Source organism: Loxodonta africana, chromosome 13 (assembly GCF_030014295.1).
Source record: "Loxodonta africana isolate mLoxAfr1 chromosome 13, mLoxAfr1.hap2, whole genome shotgun sequence".
In the NCBI taxonomy this organism is placed as follows: Eukaryota; Metazoa; Chordata; class Mammalia; order Proboscidea; family Elephantidae; genus Loxodonta; species Loxodonta africana.
Window position 1 is genome coordinate 23,760,323 of NC_087354.1, and position 18,369 is coordinate 23,778,691.

The window sequence follows — 18,369 nt, forward strand, 5'->3', positions numbered from 1 at the left end:
TAAATGAAAATCTGTCCTTTTTTAAACTGCCGCCTCTAGAAAAAGAGTTGCAGAAAACTCTTCAAGCAAAGGTTTAAGAAATAATCCCGACTGGCAACGGTTCTTTGTGTCCAAAGAATAAGTCAGTGTTAGAGGGCTATGAGGTGCTTCAGAAAGGAGGCCGAGTGGGTGAAGTGTAGTTTAGTCTATTCTTGCTTTGAGCATCTTCACTTCTGTTATGCCCACTGCTGTTGAGTCAATTCTGACTCATAGCAACACTATAGGACAGAGTAGAACTGCCCCATAGGGTTTCCAAGGCCGTAAATCTTTACGGAAGCAGACTGCCACATCTTTCTCCTGCGGAGTGGCTAATGGGTTCGAACTGCCGACCTTTCGGTTAGCAGCTGAGCATTTAACTGCTGTGCCACTAGGGCTCCTCTTAGTTAAAGAGAAAACCCTGTTGCCATTGAGTCGACTCCAACTCATGGTGACCCCATGTGTATCAGAGTAGAACTGTGATCCGTGGTTCAATGGCTGATTTTTCAGAAGCAGATTGCCAGGCTTTTCTTCCGAGTCCCCTCTGGGAGGACTTGAACCTCCAACCTTTTGGTTAGCAGCCAAATACATTAACTATCTGCATCACCCAGGGACTCCGTGCCCTTAGTTATCTAAGGAGTCAGGAGGGAGGGTGGTGATGATACAGTGACTGCCTTAGGGACTGCGTATTATGGAAGAAGCCTCTCCTCCCTGGAGCTTGTGGGAATGGTTCTCTCCCTTTTTCCTTCTCTTTTCCCTCAGTCTCCTGTGGAGGAATTCACTAACTGTGTAGGCATTAACTAGTTTCCCCATAAGGGCGCTGACGAACCCCCAAATGTTGGGGAGGCTATCAGATGCTCACTGCTGTTATGTGCTATTACCAAGAATATTAAAAGGATTAAATCTTACTTCCTATTATACTCTGGCCCAAATTGCAGCAAAATATATTTCCATGCAGACACTGTTGCACCGTTTAAGGAAATTGTCTCTGTTTCCCTGGAATCTATTAACAGAGATTAAGCCTTAGGGTCTTATATTTTGGCTATTACATTCTCTTCCCTGGTTGAAAAGGCTGGGCCTCTTTATACTCTTTGGTCTAAACTTAGAAGGTGAACCGAAAGGCTTTTGTAAGAAAAATAAATTCACACTCCTTTATGGGACAAAATGGAAGCTGCCATTTATATTTAACATTTATATATTGACAGCTCACCTGTCAAGACTTGAATTCACCACAGAATCTCTATTCAACCTGCAGAATTGCTGTTATGTCCAGCACAAGCTAGACAGAGGGAGGTCGAAAAGCAGTCTCCTGCAGAAATTAGTGAGTTTCTTGCTCCAGCAATGCCAAGAAAGATACGAGACAGCTGACATCTGCAAGTATCCTCCATGGACACTTGATATTGACTTTTCTTAAATCCAGGCAGTCTGGGGGAGCTACTGTGCTCTCATCTCATTCCTGGGCACTCGTTCAAGTAACTGAGGCTCAGTGAGGTTAAATAACCTGCCAAAGGCCACATGGTCAGTAACGACAGAACTGGATTCAAACCCAGCTGTGCCTGGCTTCAGAGGGATTCATGGTAAACACGGGTGTCCCCTTAGCACAGGTCGGGAAGCAGATCCTGGGGGATGCAGATACATCAGGAGGCCAGGTACACTGATGAAAGAGTCTGATGCTTAAGAAATGTGTGCTGAATATACACATACATGCGCAGGTGAGTGGACGAGGTCTTTCACGCAATTCCTGCCATTGTATCTCACTCCTTCCCATCCCATGGCCAGGGTCCCAGAGCACCCTGTGTTGCCTTCTTCCAAAGCACTTGTGTGACGTGTATATTTCTCCCACTTACCCATAAACATCTTTATATTCAACACGATGCTCACAGTAGGAGTGTAATAAACATTTGGCGAGCCATATCAGGAGCTTCCAAGATGCTCCTTCCCTAGAGTAACTCACCCATCACCCAAGGCCACAGGAGGAATGACACCTGCATAAGGAGCTGCACTCAGTGCCTTCTGCTCCGCGGGTGGCTCTATAAGCCAGAGCAAGCACTTGTGGGAGGAGAGTCTGTGGTGGAAAGGCTGGTCCAGCACTCCCAATACCCTTGGGATGCTTTATTAATTGCTTCTGGTATCTTATTCTTTAAAAGGCCCTCCATAGGCCCAGTCATAGGACTCGGAAGCTCAGCTTTGTCTTGAACTTTTGTTGCTTCTCTTTTCCTTTCATTTACATAATCAGGTGAGGGGAGAGGGGCAGTTCCATAGATGTTGCCTTCATGATATTGTATGCCTTTGTCCTGGCCTTTCAGTCACACTGCTCTGCCCCAGGCCACCTTCTTTTGAGCTCAACAGGTTTGGGTAACTACCTTGCACTCTGGCAACTACCTTGTACACTGCTCCCAGGCTAATCTTCCTAAATCAGAATTCTGCTGGTACATTTGCTCTCCTATCAAAAGCCATTGGCTGCTCCATACTGACAACTACATAGCCAAGTAAAATCTTTCCCCCCAGACTCCAGTTCCTTATAGCTCTTCTAATCTTATACATGCCCCACACTGGCTCCCTTCTACCAGCGGCTGTTGAAGGCAGGACACTGGCTCCTGTTTATTTTTATACTCTTTTTAGCACTTGGAACAGTGCCTTGAACACAGCAGAATCTTAGCAGATATTTGTTTCAGCAAAGGTTCCTAGGTGGTGCAACTAGTTTGTACTCTACTACTAACCTGAAGGTTAGTGGTTCAAACTCACCCAGCTGCTCTGCGGAAGAATGGCCTGGTGATCTGCTTCCATAAAGGTTACAACCAAGAAAACCCTATGAAGCAGTTCTACTCTGTAACACATGGGGTCGTCATGAGTCAGAATCAACTTGACAGCAATGGGTTTGGTTCTGGGGCTTTAACGTCCATGGCATGGAGTAGCTCCAGGAGCAAGATTCTACGTCAGACGCGGGAGCAGATGGTTTGCCCACAGCTAGGAAGGAAAGCCGTGACCGTGACCTTTAAAAAAGGCTGAAGAATGGTGGGCTTGCTAACACCAGGAATTCTGCTATGAGGAGATGATTCAGTTTATTCTGAATGGACTGACTCATCCAGCTCAGTATCTCCCTCCCTGCTCCCCTCCCCCATTCCACACGTGGCCTTTTTTATAACTTGTCCCCCTTAATAACAAGGCTCCTCATCCACCTTCCACTCCGGTCAAGCACGTTCTTCAGACCTGCCCCACCTCTGTAGCCTCAAATTCAGACAAGAAATCTTTGACCACAACTTCCTATTCTCTTTTTCTATTATATTAATACAGCCAGTTGTGGTGGTTGTTAGCTGCCATCCAGTTGGCCCCCAGCTCATGGCAACCCCCTGGCACAAGAGAATGAAGCACTGCCTGGTCCTGCGCCAGCCCCGTGATCGGCTGTGGATATGACCACTGTGATCCATAGGATTTTCATTGGCTGATTTTGGAAGTCGATTGCCAGTCCTTTCTTCCTAGTTTCTCTTAGTCTGGAAGTTCTACTGAAACCTGTTCAGCATCACAGCAGCACGCAAGTCTCCACAGACAAGATGGTAGTGGCTGCGCATGAGTGGCACTGGCCAGTTCTTACAGTTCTTTATCTCTTTGAGCTCTCCACTTTCTCCTGTTTTTATTTCCTTCCTTCTCCAGCCCAGGCACAGTGGCCAATCACTTTAGTCACACTTAGGCCATCATGCTCAATTGCTTTGGTTCCACTGCAGCTGCCCACAAACTCCCACACTTATGTTGATACCACCAGCCACTTCCTGCTTTTACTCCAGGGCTCTGAGGGCAGCTGGGGAAGCTACTGGCCCCACAATGACTGGCACCACCACAGTCCCTGCCTCCACCCTTTCTACCAACTCCTTTCCATTGGTGTTCAAAGCAGCTCCTAACATACCCTGTCCTTTCCTCACCTCCAGGCTTTTGCCCTTTTCAGCCCTCTGTCTAATACGTTCTCTCCTTCCTCCTCACCTGGATAACTCATCAGCTCTTAGCGTAGACATGATGACCTTCCTAAACCCATGCCCCTGCCCCGCCATGCAAGAGCAAGGTTTAGTGGCCCTTCTGTGTGCCCCACTGAGCCTGTGCTGACTCCATCATGAATCCTGTCACTCTGAACTGTGATACCCCCAACATGGGGCCCAGCACAAAGGATGAACAAAAAAAGTCATGAATCTGATTTCTTGTTCAGTCCCTCATTAACAATAATGGTGGTTAATTTTATTGAGTGCTACAGAAAATGGAATCAGGTCATATGCAAACACTTTTTGATAAGCTGCTTTCAATTAAAAGATGGAACTGTGTCAGAATCTTCTAGAGCAGGGTATTTCAAACTGTGATTTATGACTTATAATGGGAGATGAAATCAATACAGTGGGCCATGACTGACTTTTTAAAAAAGCAAGAAATAGAGCTGAATAGGAGAGAATAGAAGAGAGGAAAAAAGAAAGTATCAGAGCACATCATACTATTAAGGGTGGTAGAGCAAATGGTTACTGTGCTCAGCTCCTAACTGAAAGGCTGGAGGTTCGAGTCCACCCAGATGCACCTTGGAAGAACGGTCTGGCAAATTACTTCTAAAAAATCAGCCACTGAGAAAGCCTGATGGAGCATAGTTCTACTCTGAACACATGGGGTTGCCATGAGTTGGAACCGATTAAACGGCTACTGTTTTTTTTTTTTCCCATTTTTTCATGGAATTTTTGTTTCAGCTCAATGTATATGCATGTTTGTACTGGGCCATAATGTAAAATTTATCTCTTGCTATGGATTATAGTCACAGAAGTTTGAAAAACACTGTTCTAGATAATGCCTGGCTGATTATTCCCGGGGTAGACACTCAAAATAGTGAAACACCTTTAGAGCAACATATGATGATCTTAGTATCAAACTGCATGGCTTATAACTCACTTTTCCCTTTAATTGTCCTATAATTTTCATTAACGTTTCAGAAATAGCTTGCAAAATTTTTTTCAATTTGCGCTATCAAAACTATTCTTGAAGGCCTTTCACCCAAATAACAGACAGGCCCATAAAAATAAAACAGTAACACCCGAGAGGAACGAGCTCCTTAAAACAATCAATTATAGGAGATCAAAAGGATAACATTTGCCAAAAGCAAAGATGGGAAGGCAGGAAGGAGTAGAAAATCTGGACGAAAGGAAACCGGGAGCCTAGGGCGGAAATGGGCGGAGTGCTGACATGTTGTGGGGAATGAAACCAATGTCGTGGAATACTTTACGTACAACTATCGAATGGGAAACTAATTCTGTAAACTTTCACCAAAAGCAGAATTAAAAAAAAAAAAACAACAACTATTCTGAAGGTTAACTATTTCATTCCAGCCATATTGAGCTTAGCATTGGTTTACAGATGCCCAGACCTCCCCAGCAGCTCTACAGACGGGGCTCCAGTCAGCCCTGACAGGACTCTTAGGAGCAGGGCTATTGTCATTTACCTCTGTGTGCTCCATGGAGCTTGGAACACCCTAGATGCTCAGCAAATATTAATATGTAGCATGAATTATATGTGGGATGGTTTTACCATTTTCAAAAATCAGGGTCCCCAACTTCCTAGCTGATATTATACTTTCTTTGTCTACCTACCAATCTACCCAACCATCTGGGGTGACACTGGGGGGCACGGTGACACATTCCTTATTCATTCTACTCTGGTAACGGTAAGAAAAACGATCAGCGTAATCATAACTCCGTGCGGTTGGTAGATTTCTGCAGGCTACTGCAGCTTCCTCCAAAAACCCAAAACCAAACCCATTGCCTTTGAGTCAATTCCAACTCATAGCCACTGTATAGGACAGAGCGGAACTGCCCCATACAATTTCCAGGGAGTGCCTGGTGGATTCGAACCACTGACCTTTTGGTTAGCAGCCACAGCTCTTAACCACTACACCACCAGGGTTTCCCCTGCAGCTTCCTAGGAAGGCTTTTATTTTTATTCTCTATTTTATTTTTATTTTGGTTTATTTTTGCATGAGTTCTGAACTTGTTTTAACTGGGGCAGCTTTATAGACCTAGGGCATTTCTATTTTCCATGAAATAGAAAGAAGATAGAGATGCTATTTAAAATTTCATATGTGGACCAACATACATGGATCAATAGTGGTTGAGAAGGATTCTGAGGCCTTGTCCCAGGCACGGCAGGAATGCTTACAATGACTGACTGGAAATTATTGGCTACAGCACAGAAGAGAGGTCAGGAGGGGTGGATATCGCATTTCTCCCAGATAGGAACTTACCTTATTAATAGATCTAAGAGGGAATAGCTTTCTTTTTTCATATATCAATTATATAAGAATTAATATCATTATATAAGTTATATATATATATGTACTCACTTAAAAAATATTAAACAAAGTTAGAAAATACCATGTACAGTGAAACCTGCAAGAGCTGGAACTCAATGGGACTGTCACGTTTTTCTGGTTCTCTCAAGTTTTCTGCCTTTACAGGATATAGCCTTAGCATTTATCTATCGCTCTCTGTTAGTGGAAAGTATTTGAGTTTTCCTTCTCTGACAGGTTTCCACCGTATCCAGCTTCTGGCTTTTGCAGGTTTTACTGTATAGCTTCATAACTCAAAGATAATCACTGTTAACATTTAGATGTCTAGTTTTCTAATATTTTTTCCACATTTATACATACTTCAAAAACATCTGATATCTATTACACTATCTTTCTTCCTCTTCACATAGCACATGCCCCTTTCCAAATTTGTATTTTTCTTCACGGAATTTTAAAGGGGAATATAAAGTCTACTGTGATCATACACCATGATTTATTTAAATGACTCCAAGCATTTTTATAAACATTTTTGTACCTAAGTCTATGTGCTCATCCATGAGCACATACTTGGAAAGAGGAATTTTATTTTTACTCTGAAAATACAGGCCGCAGTTATTTCCTATTGCACATTACTTTACAATTTAAAGTCCATTAAAAAAAACCACTTCCCTATTATTCAAGGGGAAAATTACAGTTATCCTATCTTGACTTTGGCCTTGACAAAGGATGTTCATAAAGCAACAGCATGGTCCAGAGGAAAGGGTGGAGCCCTGCTGAGAGCCAGGCTCTCTGGGTGGCCATTCCAGCTTTGCCTTAGCCAGTCTACATGGCCCTGGGTGAGTCATTAACTATTTACATTCTCTGTTTTTCCATCTTAACAAAGACAGAGTTAGAGTCTATTCCTTTCATCCATACCAAACCTTAGAAAGTAGCCCAATGGCATGAAGGTCACACTTGTCCCATCCCAGAAACCCAAGGTAAATAAACTAAATCGGTGTGGAAAAATTTAAAGGGTGCAAAGTATTTCCATTTGCGAGGCAACGTGAGAATGCCTCTCTCTCTCCCTCCCAGCTGGCAGCCTGAGAAATGAAACATTTAACAAGCTGCTCATGGGTAGCTTGATGAGGATGCCAAATTACACCAGCCATTTTTGTCCCTTTTGGTGCCATCACTGTTCCCCTTTATGCCATTGGGAATTCAGGGTGGCAGGAAGATAGGCTGGCATAAATGAAAACTTTGCAATATCCAGGGAGCACCTGAGTTTACGTCTTACTCAGTAAAATTTGTAGAAGTAAAAGCTTCTCTCACTTACTAATAATTGAACTTCATAGAAAAGAGAAATAAATCCAAGAAATGGGACCATTGCACTGATATTTACTCACCTGGTAGTAAGTAACCAATTCATTACTGAGGGAATAAAGAGATAATACGTACCCAGCAAACGAAGGAGGAGAAAAAGAACTCCCAGGGCATAAGACTTGAGTTCAGGGCTGACAGTCCTACGTGGAAAGATGAAAAAAAAAAAAAAAAAAAGATTCTTATCACCTCACTTTAATTAACAGACCCCAGAATCATTTCCTGCCGTCCATCAGACCCCTTCTTTAGAACATCACTGTTTTTTTTGTAAAGTCTGAAAAGTAACTGCTACTGCAGTGACAAGGTAGGTTGAGGAATTCAACAGTGTTTTAATAACGAGCTCATCCTGTCGTTGGAAGGACAGAATGCAAATTTGGCCCACAAAGTTTTCATTTAAAGACATTCTGCTTTTGTTGGGGCAGGGAAGCACCTTAAGTTAGTGGGGTACATGTATAGGGAAACATCAACTGGGAAAACCATTCCCCTTATGCTTCCTGGAAAAGAGGGCAGAACCAATAACACCTTTGTCATCCTCAGGTCACACTGTGAAATCAACCAGACCAGCATGGTTTGACACCCTGGGTGGGCCATCTGTGAAATAATCCATTCATCTACATTAAGTTTCAGTACATTGTATATTGGAAAGGTACATTTGCATAGTCTCAATTCTTTATTGTGAAATGAATTCAATCTCCCTGGCCTTGGTTTACCCTAGAGTGGTCCCTTAGAATGATCTTTGGGCACATTTTCTGAGTACACTCTCAGGGTGTACTTCTTTCTGGGATTATTGAGAGCTACAGTAGAGCTACCATTTTGGCCTATCATTGTGTTGTTATTGGGTGCTGTGGAGTCGAAGCCAAAGACATACCCACCTGAAGCTCACATAGGTAGTAGGTCACTGGATGGATGCTATTGGATGGTTGGGATGAATGACACAGTTTAATCCATTACAGTACTGAAATCCTGTTGGGAACTTGACTTCTAACCTTTATTTTCTACAGAATTTATTGCTAAGAATCACATGAGTCTTCCTAGTCTGATCAGGGAATGATGACTGATTCCAGAAAATGGGTCCATGCAGCTGATGACGTGAAATTTCCTTTGTAATGCTTTTCACACTTGAAATTAGCATTTATTTAATGCTTGGCTTCACTCCTTGAGGACAGGAACTATTTGTATCTTTCTTGTCTTAGTAATTTCAAAACTTAACATAGTGTCTGGCACACAGCATGTGCTGAGTGAACATATAAAGGGATGGATAGGCGGGCAATGCCTCCCGCTTTTGACACTGGGCAGGCTTATCTTGGGCTTCATGGTGAAGGAGCATAAAAGGGGAGCTATTTGACCAAACCCATGCTCGTGTGCTTCAGGTCATTCTGAGTACCACCAGCAGTGAACACAATCCCCATCATGAGTTTCTAGGGGAGAGGGGGAGGTAAGCACACAATTACATCCCTGAGAAGCACTTGGCTAGACTTAGAGACAGCTCCAGAGTGACTGAGTCTTTAGAAGCAACCAGGAGCATTTGAGCATGGCTCTAAGACTAGGAACACCCATGTGATCTAGGGAAGGCTTAGCAATACATTCTGTAGAAAATAAATGTTAGAAGTCAAGCTACCAATAGGATTTCAGTATTGTTATAGCTTCAATTGTGTCATGCATTCCAACCACCCAATAGCATCCATCCAATGACCTACTACCTGGTTTGAACTTCAGGTGGGTATAACTTTGCTTTTGACTCCATGGCACCCAGTAACAACACAACAACAATGGTAGGCCAAGCAACACTGCCAAACCAAAAGGACGTGGATTTAGTTTTTGAAATCTTCGCCCTTATTTCTGAGATTCTCGGGGAAAGCTAAAGATGTGTTATGCTTGGGGAAGTACACATTTCTTCTCAATTATAAAGAGTACAATAGAGGTAAGTAATCCCAGGGCCACAGGTCAAGACTCTCACTGAGTGATGCAGAAATGGCTCTCTAGCTGACTAAGCCAGACACCTGTGTGATATCAACGACGTCTGGACAGAAGAAATGCAGCTCTTTAGAAGGCACATGTTACAGAATCCACATCCTTCAAAGTCATTATCAGTTCCTTGGTTCTATTTTTTATACACTCATTTGAAGGTATTGACTTGAAAGACACATAAATAAAGGCAAAGATTCCTTATCAAAAAAGCATGCTGGTATAATGAGCTAGCATATTTATCCCCTGAAATTTGATTTCCTTTTAGCTATCATGTCACAAGGAACAAAGTGAGCAAAGTGCTAAGATCTCTCTTCATATCCTGTTGGGAAAGTGGTTCCAACAGGCGGAATAATTCATCTTGGATGCAGTTCTACAGAAGTCGGGGGCTCAGATCTGCACATCATTGAAAGTTCCTGGGAAGACTAGGGATGGGGCATTGGCTCCATAACTTACTGGCTGTGTGACCTTGAGTAAACTGCTCTCTGCACCTCCATTTCTCCATCTCTAAAATGGGAATAATACTAACGAAAATGGAAACTCAGTAAGTTAAAAACAAGAGCGCAGTGCTGGCCCTTAATAGGGGCTTGGTAAACATCAGCTTTTATTCTCTTTTGTGTACGTTCTGAGCACTGTTGTCAGCAGGTATGCTCCGGTCTAGCCTGAGACTGAGGCATTGGTGGTTCAGCAGTAGAATTCGCACTTTCCATGAGGGCAACCAGGTTCGAATCCCAGCCGACGCACCTCATGCGCAGCCACCACCCAGCTGTCAGTGGAGGCTTGCGTGTTGCTGTGATGCTGAGCAGGTTTCAGCAGAGCTTCCAGACTAAGATGGACTAGGAAGAAAGGCCTGGTGACCTACTTTCAAAAATCAGCCACTGAAAACCCTGTGGATCACAATGGTCTGATCCACAAGCGATCGTGGGGATGGTGCACAGTGAGGCAGGGCTTTGCTCCATTGTGCATGTGGTCGGCAGAGTCGGGGCCAAATTAACAGTAGCTCACAGCAGCTTGAAAGTGGGTATATCACCTGGGACTGGAGAAAGGCTGGCACACAACTGGGTGGTGGCACAGGCTACTTGTGTCCTTTGCCTACCTGAACGTCTGTTACAGCAAGTGAGGCTTGGAAGGAGACTGGATAAGGTGCTCCCTTGGCCCTCCCAGTATGCACACCATATATGCATGAGTCTCCAGCAGGCCAGCCTGGGGGGTGGAGTTAGGAGCTGAGGCCCAGCTTGGTCATTTAGTAAGCCCTGGTGGCGCAATGGTTAAGAGCTCAGGATGCTAACCAAAAGGTCTGCAGTTCTAATTCATCAGCCGCTCCTTGGAAACCCTATGGGGCAGCTCTACTCTGTCCTACAGGGTTGCTATGGGTTGGAATCAACTCGAAAGCAACCGGTTTGGTGGCACAGTGGTTAAGCACTCAAATGCTAACTGAAAGGCTGGCAGTTTGACCCCACCAGCTGCTCTGAGGCAGAAAGATGTGGCAGTCCGCTTCTGTGAAGATTACAGCCTTGGAAACTGTAAGGACACAGTTCTATACGAGTTGGAGTTGACTCGATGGCAATGGATGTGGGTTGGGTTGACCATTCATTTAACGGGAATCAAACATTTCCTGAAAATCTCCAAGAGCTGTCTGCCAAGCTGAGACCTTGGAAGAGATTAAGATTTCAACACCCTTGCTGTGTTTGGTCTGCCAGTCTTGGCTGCTCACCTCCTAGAGGCCGTGTTTTTGCAGGAGTGTGATGGGGAAGGGACAAAGGGGGATGGACTAGTAACTGCTAATGGGGGCAGGAGCCATTTTCTCTGCTTCTCAGGGCCTTCCGTATGTGAAGATCACAATAAAACTTCCTGAGAATTTCTAACGAGAACAATAAACTGCCCATAACACTGCCACCCTAAACCCATACCTGAGATCTGATAGGCTTTGTCCATATGCACATTACATATAATCAGCCTGCATATATAGTTTTAAATTCAATGGCTCATTTCATAAACATTTTTCATATTCTTAAGAGTTCTCATTGTTACACTGAACTGCAGTACCATAATTTAACTCATACTCCAATTCAGCCTTTCCTGCTATTATAGTTAGTGTTGTAATAAAAATCTGTCTGTGCCGCTGTGCCGAGCCTTTTTTTTTCTTGAAGGGCAGCATTTTTCTTAAGACAAATGGCAAGGGGTAGGGCTGTTGCCTAAAAGGGTCTGAACATTTTTATGGCCCTTGATTCACAGTACCATATGTTTTTTTTTTTTAAAGGAGTGACACAATTTTAAATGCCACAACAGCAACGTGTGATTTTACCACAGCCTTGCAAACACTAGGTGTTAATTTTTTGAACTTATTTTTCAAATATAGTAACTGCAAAAATGGCAAATTGGTATTCCTACCCTTAATGGTTTTGCACATTAACAAGGCATTGCTAATAACCTTCTGGTAATATAAAAACAAACAAAAAAACCCAAACCTGTTGCCACAGAGTTGATTCCAACTCATAGCGACCCTAGAGGACAGAGTAGAAGTGCCCCATAGGGTTTTCAAGGAATGGCTGGTGGATTTGAACTGCTGACTTTTTGGTTAGCAGTCATAGCTCTTAACCACTGTGCCACCAGGGTTCCTCTAGTACTATAAGTCCTGCTCATAAATCCTCTTTTGGGGGAATTCCTAAAAAAATCCAGGAAACGTGGTCTGCAGGGCTTGAGGAAGAAAGAAGCTGGCTAAAGCAGCTGGGGATGCGCATCTGCACAGGACACTTCCAAGCACTTCACTCCTTATTTCCTGCCTTCGGGACTGCATTGGTTTGTTTAGGTAACTGCATGCCACGAAGTAGTGACCTTTGCGTGGTGTGGTTTCCCGTTGTTCAGGTGGGTGCTCATCAGCTCACTTCTAGGCGCCTCACACAGATTTAGATAATGGGGAGAATGATAAAAAGTTACTCAGGTTATTATTTAATAATTCACCTCGAGGCACCTCTTCTGCTCCAGGACAGGTCCCGAGAGATGCAGGATTATGGTGTGATGGGTGACTTCCCTCTCCACTGTACTGTGCCCTCCCAGGCTGCCTCACATCTCTCTGGTGTTCACACACACATGGTCTCACCTGGCCCCACACCACTCCAGGAGGCAGGCAGAACCTGGAGTGTCACCTCCACTTACGGAGTTGGAGACAAGCCCCAGGGGAAATGACACGCCCAAGGTCAGAGGGCTGACCAGTGGCAGGGCAAGCAGGCAGGGCTGGGCAACAGGACTTTCAACTGCCAGTCCAATGCCTTGGTCACGTTGCTCTAACAATGCTGCTCTCTGCAAAGAGCAAGCCAGAATCACAGTCCCTTTCACAAATACCTGCAAAGTCTCCTTCTGGGAGGAAATGACAGCTCTGTCTTCTCCTCTGGGCCCTGCTCTCTACTCTTGGTGTGAGGTCGTAGGAAAGATAAAACCAAGCCAGTTGCCGTCAAGTCGATGCCGACCCATGGACAGCCCACATGTGTCAGAGCAGAACTGTGCTACTGAGGGTCTATCAGTAGCTGATTTTTCAGAAGTAGATGGATCATCAGGCCTTTCTTCCATGGCACCTCTGGGTGCACTTGAACTTCCAACTTTTCAGCCACCAGCTGTGCACCTTAACTGTCTGCCCCAAGATAACTGATTCCTGTCGGCCTAGGGAAGGTGCATTCCTTGCTGCAGCCCTACCTGCCTGGCTCGTATATAGTCTCTGAGGTTCTTTTCTCTAGGAGAAATGCAGACACACACCTGGTGGATGACAGGGGCAGCAGGGCTGGCTCTCAGGTCCCCGGGCTGGCCTGAGCGCTTACCTGATGAGGATGATGACCGAGGGCGTCTGCGCCATGGCGCCGATCATGCTGCAGGCGCACATCACGCAGAGGAAGGTGAGGAAGGCCTCCTGGCACCCGGGGCTGGGGCATTTCCCAGGCACCACGGTCGCGTTCTCAGGGGGGACAGTGGTGAGGCACGCGCAGCCGGTGAGATTCTGGAAGGGAAGCATCCAGCTGTTTGAACTGGGGGCATCTCCAGTTCCCAAATCAAAAGCCATCCGTCAGCGAAAGCTGCTGCAGCCTAATTATGCATTCCGTGGCGTTCCATTAATTCGGCCTGGATAAGCGAGTTAGCTCTTTAAGGAGGCCACAAAACATATGCAAATAAAGGCATATTTATGGGAAGGAGAGTCGATTCCCCTCTCTCTCGTGTATTTCATTTCTATTCTTGAGAATCCTGCAATAAACTGCACCGTGGACCGAAGTGACAATTAAAGAGGAAACCGAGCTTGCACAATATGATAAAGCATTGCCAAATTAACACTGTAATCACTTGCCAATTTGTCCTCTTTTTGATGCAGTTATAATTACGCAGAAATGTATTGAAAGGAGTAAATCAGGTAACCGCGTATTGTTGCTGGTTCGCTGCCCAGCGGAGCTCTCATAACAAAGGGTGTGTGTGGTCAGGCATGAAGGCGAGGCTGCGAGAGGGGAGGGCTCACGGGAAAGTTCTCCTGGGCTGAGAAAACCAAGGGGGCTCAGAGATGCCAGGATGCTGAGAGGAGGTCGTGGGGAGCAGAGCTAAGGCCCTACGAGATACACTGGTGAATATATGATCAGAGCGAAGCAAGAACAGCGGCTGCATTCCATTTGATCTCCTGGGCAGACGCCTGCCCAGTGCCTCTGCTCCCAGGAATTGCTGATGGTAGAAGGAGGAGCAGGGGCTGGCAGAGGTGGTGCCAAGCACCAAGTCAATTAAGGCTCCATAATAATAGTGCAGAGGCTTTTAATGAATACAAGATGAAAACAATCATAAATGATTCATGGCTTCTCTTTCTAGGACTGCTTGGCTTTCTAACCACACTAGGGAAATTCTCCTGAGGGTCAAACCAATCCCCTTTGGCTTTTATAATTCTATTCTTCCTGCCCTCTCTTCTGTTCCTCTCTTCTCTCTCCTCCTCCCCCTCTCCCTTCTTTTCTTTTCCCACAGGACATAAGAGACAGAGAGACAGTGTCTTATCCCATCAAGCTCCATGGGGTGACTGCAGGGTGTCGAGCCTTTAGGGGCACCAACCCTGGTGGTACAGTGGTTAAGAGCTACAGCTGCTAACCAAAAGGTCAGCAGTTTGAATCCATCAGGCACTCCTTGGAAACCCTACTCTGTCCTATAGGGTGACTATGTCGCTATGAGTTTTTTTTTTTTGGGTGCACGCTACCTGTATGCTATGTCCTGCACAAATGGGGAGTGGGGATGAGGGGTAGCCAGCCCTCGCGCCCCTCATCAAACTGTGTGCTGCTCTGGGACCCTCTTCCCTAAGCAATTCACGAGAGCGGGGCCTTTGCGTAAATGGCCCAGTTACAGTGTGTGGAAGTGTTGACTGCGATTCCCTCAAAGGTGCTGATGCCCTGCCCTGAAACAGTCCCTCTCCATAGACACCGCCACCTGGAATGACCTCTTCACCTCTGGAGATTTCCTACCAGTACTAGTTGTGTGGGATCAACGAATTAGGTCCTGACCATGCCCCTAATGGATGGGAATACAATGAGAAGTCTTTATCTCAGACTATGGCTGAGCAGCCCCATCTGGTGAGTTAAATGGGTTCCAGAGGCCAACATCCTGTGCATGCAGTGAGCAGGGCTAAGCTGCCATGGGGTTTGCAGCCAAGACAAAGGGAAGTGAAGGTGGGCAGAGCACACAGCAATGGAGAGGGATGGTACAACAATGGACCAAGGGCCACCCTGGCCAACTGGACAGGAATGATGCCAGAATAGAAGAAGCCAGAGGCTAGCATACAACCAGTGAAGACGTTGGCTTGCTGGTGCCAGAGAAGAAAAGCTGAGAATGGATGGGTCCCTCCCAAAGGTCAGAGGCAAATTTGTATTTATTTATTCAGATTTAACTGATTCGAAAAGAGCTGTGAAAGAGACTGGGGAGGAGATAAACCAGAGTGATCTGAGCAAGGCCTTGAATCAGTTTCCTTTTCCATTCGATGAGTCAGTTTAACATGGTGGCAAGAACTGCAGTGTGGGGCACGCTGGGGCGTTCTTGTGGCCCTTGCAGCAGGGAATCTAAGGGAGAATGCTGGGCCTGCAGTTGTATGGCAAGGAACGGGAGACGTCCTTATTTCTGTGCACAGGTCTGACTAGACGCTGTGTTAAAGAAGTTGGAGTGCTCTGGGTGCACAAGGCAACGAGGCCATTAGGGAAGAGTCCTTTGCCTTAGATGTCTGAGTGTGGTGGGGAGAACCTCAGAGGAGGACTGTGTAGTTTCCTCTCTCCCAGGCTTCATAACTGGGAGACAGCATAACTTCCACCAACAAGGTCTTACACTACTATCCCAAATGAGAAAGGAAGTAGAGGAGCAGCCCTTGAGCTAGTAGCATCTGGGCATCTAAGTGGGAACTTCTAGACTTGCAAAAGCTCTGAGCAGTAGTAAGTTTGAAAAAAGAGATAACTTGAATGTGAGGAAACGATCCACTTTAAGAAGATAACAGACGTTTGGATCCTAGTTCTGCCCCACTCTGTATACAACAGTTCTGTCCAGCCAGCCCCAAAGGTGGATGGATCTTAGAAACTGCCTGTGGATTCTCATAGCTTAAATGAAGTGGAATACCCCATACTGCTTTCTTTGGTTCCCAACAAGTGGCCAACTATTAAGAAAATGCACCAGGCTCCAGAGACGAGTTTGTCTTCCCAGCCGGCCACTCCCTGGAAGGAATGCAGTCTCCGCTGCCTCCAGAAGAGACGAGTTCTCTGCCTATGCCACAACATGGGGTGGCAGGTTCTAGTTTTACTGCCAGTGACATGTACTGTGAGGCCTCATGTTGAGAAGAATAGGCCTGATAAGGTTTGGAACCAGTGGTGGGGTTTGGAACAGGGTGGGGCTGGTTTGTAAATCCTGTAAGAACTCAACCTACAGATATACTTGTCCAGGCAGAAAATGGTGTTGGCATATGTATAATATGACTGCAGTGTACACTGATGCCATCAGTAGGGACTGGTTACAGAGACTCTAGTAGATCCACACAATGGAAGATCACATAACTACAAAACATTTACGTGAGCATTCTTTATGTACTAATACAGAAAGATATGCAAGACAAATTATTAACTTAAAAAATACAAAAACTCAAAACAAAACAAGAAGACATAGAACAGGGTCTTATATGTACAATAAAAAATCCAGAAGATATACACGGAATTGTGTATTTGGTAGAGTGGTGAGCTGAGAAGTGGGTGAACAGGGAATGGGTGGAAGGGAGAGTTTTTACTCCCTCTTTTTTGTAGTTTTGGACCACATAAACATATCATCTATTAAAAAAAATAAAAAAGCCCCAGAACATTAGAAAACAAAATCAATGAAAGAAGGCACTGTCATTGAAAACTGTACTCTTGCTCCCATTCAGTTTTCAATTGAAATTGAAAAATGCCTCTATTCACATATGATGATGGGGATAAATAATTACAAACAAGCTGGAGACCATAAAAGTAGAAAGATTACTCTATGGAATCTTGGATTCATTTCCTATTGATGAAGAAAATCATCAGCGTGCGATTTCGACAGCTCCTATTACAAGAACAAAATACTCATCAGCGGTGTTTCAAAAATACTGGCAAAAAAAGTTGTTTCTGTTTGGGTCTTGTCCCTACGTTCAATACTTAGGGATCAATTCCTTTTAATTGTACCAATGAAAAAAATTCCTAGGTTGAAAGATTAGTCTGCTAAACGGATACGTATGAGCAATTATGTTATTTTAATTATAAAGCTTCTTGTGACAATTTGGCAACAGATACTGGCGAAGGTTGCACAAGATGCTTGATGTAACTGGTGTCACTGAATTGTACATGTGAAAGATGATCGATTGGCAAATGCTATGTTACCTATATTTTCACAACAATAAAGAAAAAGAAAAGGAAAAAAGAGCCTCTTGTGAAAAACTGAAAGGTAGAGAGTTATGTCCCTACATTCTAGAAACACCTCCTTTTCTTTTTCTTTGGTAAAGAATTCCAATATCAACAGAGGAGGAACCAGAAGGCATGTCTAATTGCCTCCGTAAACAACTTTCTCCTTTGCCATGAGACCAGAAGAGCTGGATGGTACCCAGCTATCACTGCTCAATGTTTTGATCAAAGATTCTATAGAAAGATCCTCATCAAAAGGGGAAAAATTTGAACAGAATTTTGAATTCTCATGGAATCCAGGCTTTCTGGATCCACTGAGACTGGAAGACCTATGAAACAATTGCCCTGAGATAATCTTTAAATCTTAAACCAAAACCATCCCCTAAAGTCATCTTTAAACCAAACAATACGTTAGCTTAATTAGCAAAGAATATTTGCTTTGAAGATTGTGCTCTTTTAAAGCATTATCTGTGTGTTATCAAACTGACAACAGCAACTTGGAAGGTTAGATGAGAAGCTCAGGGAGCAATGAGTTTATGTTAATGGTGGCGGAATCACTTGAGAAAGGAGGGTCAGAATGGTGGCACAACTTGAAGAATGTAATAATCAAGGTCACTAAATTGTACGTGTAGAAACTGTTGAATATTTTGGCTGTGTACCTCTTCACTGAAAAAAATAAAAAAAGAATTCCATTACCATGAAGAAACTACATTTTCTATTAAATGTCCTGCCTTAGTCCCGCAGTTTAGAAGGGGAGTTTTCCAGAGAGGGTGCCAACACAGGCAGCATTCTGTTCTGCTCTTGCCTATGAGCCCTTGGATCTTTTGTGCCTGA

General features: G+C 44.5%; 1 protein-coding gene across 5 annotated transcripts in view; it reads right to left on the reverse strand.

The window, feature by feature from the left end:
• The window catches only part of SLCO3A1 (solute carrier organic anion transporter family member 3A1), a 350,355-nt gene that overhangs the window by 16,157 nt on the left and 315,829 nt on the right, over window positions 1–18,369 (reverse strand). For all 5 annotated transcript variants that reach the window (XR_010317372.1, XM_064267086.1, XM_064267084.1 and 2 more), the window contains exons 8-9: window positions 13,453–13,628; window positions 7,754–7,818 (exon numbers count right to left, since the gene is read on the reverse strand). Coding sequence is in view for 4 of the 5 variants with exons in the window: in XM_064267086.1 (XP_064123156.1) it covers window positions 7,754–7,818; window positions 13,453–13,628 (241 nt within the window). In the remaining variant the exon portion in view is untranslated. The remainder of the gene's footprint in view (window positions 1–7,753; window positions 7,819–13,452; window positions 13,629–18,369) is intronic.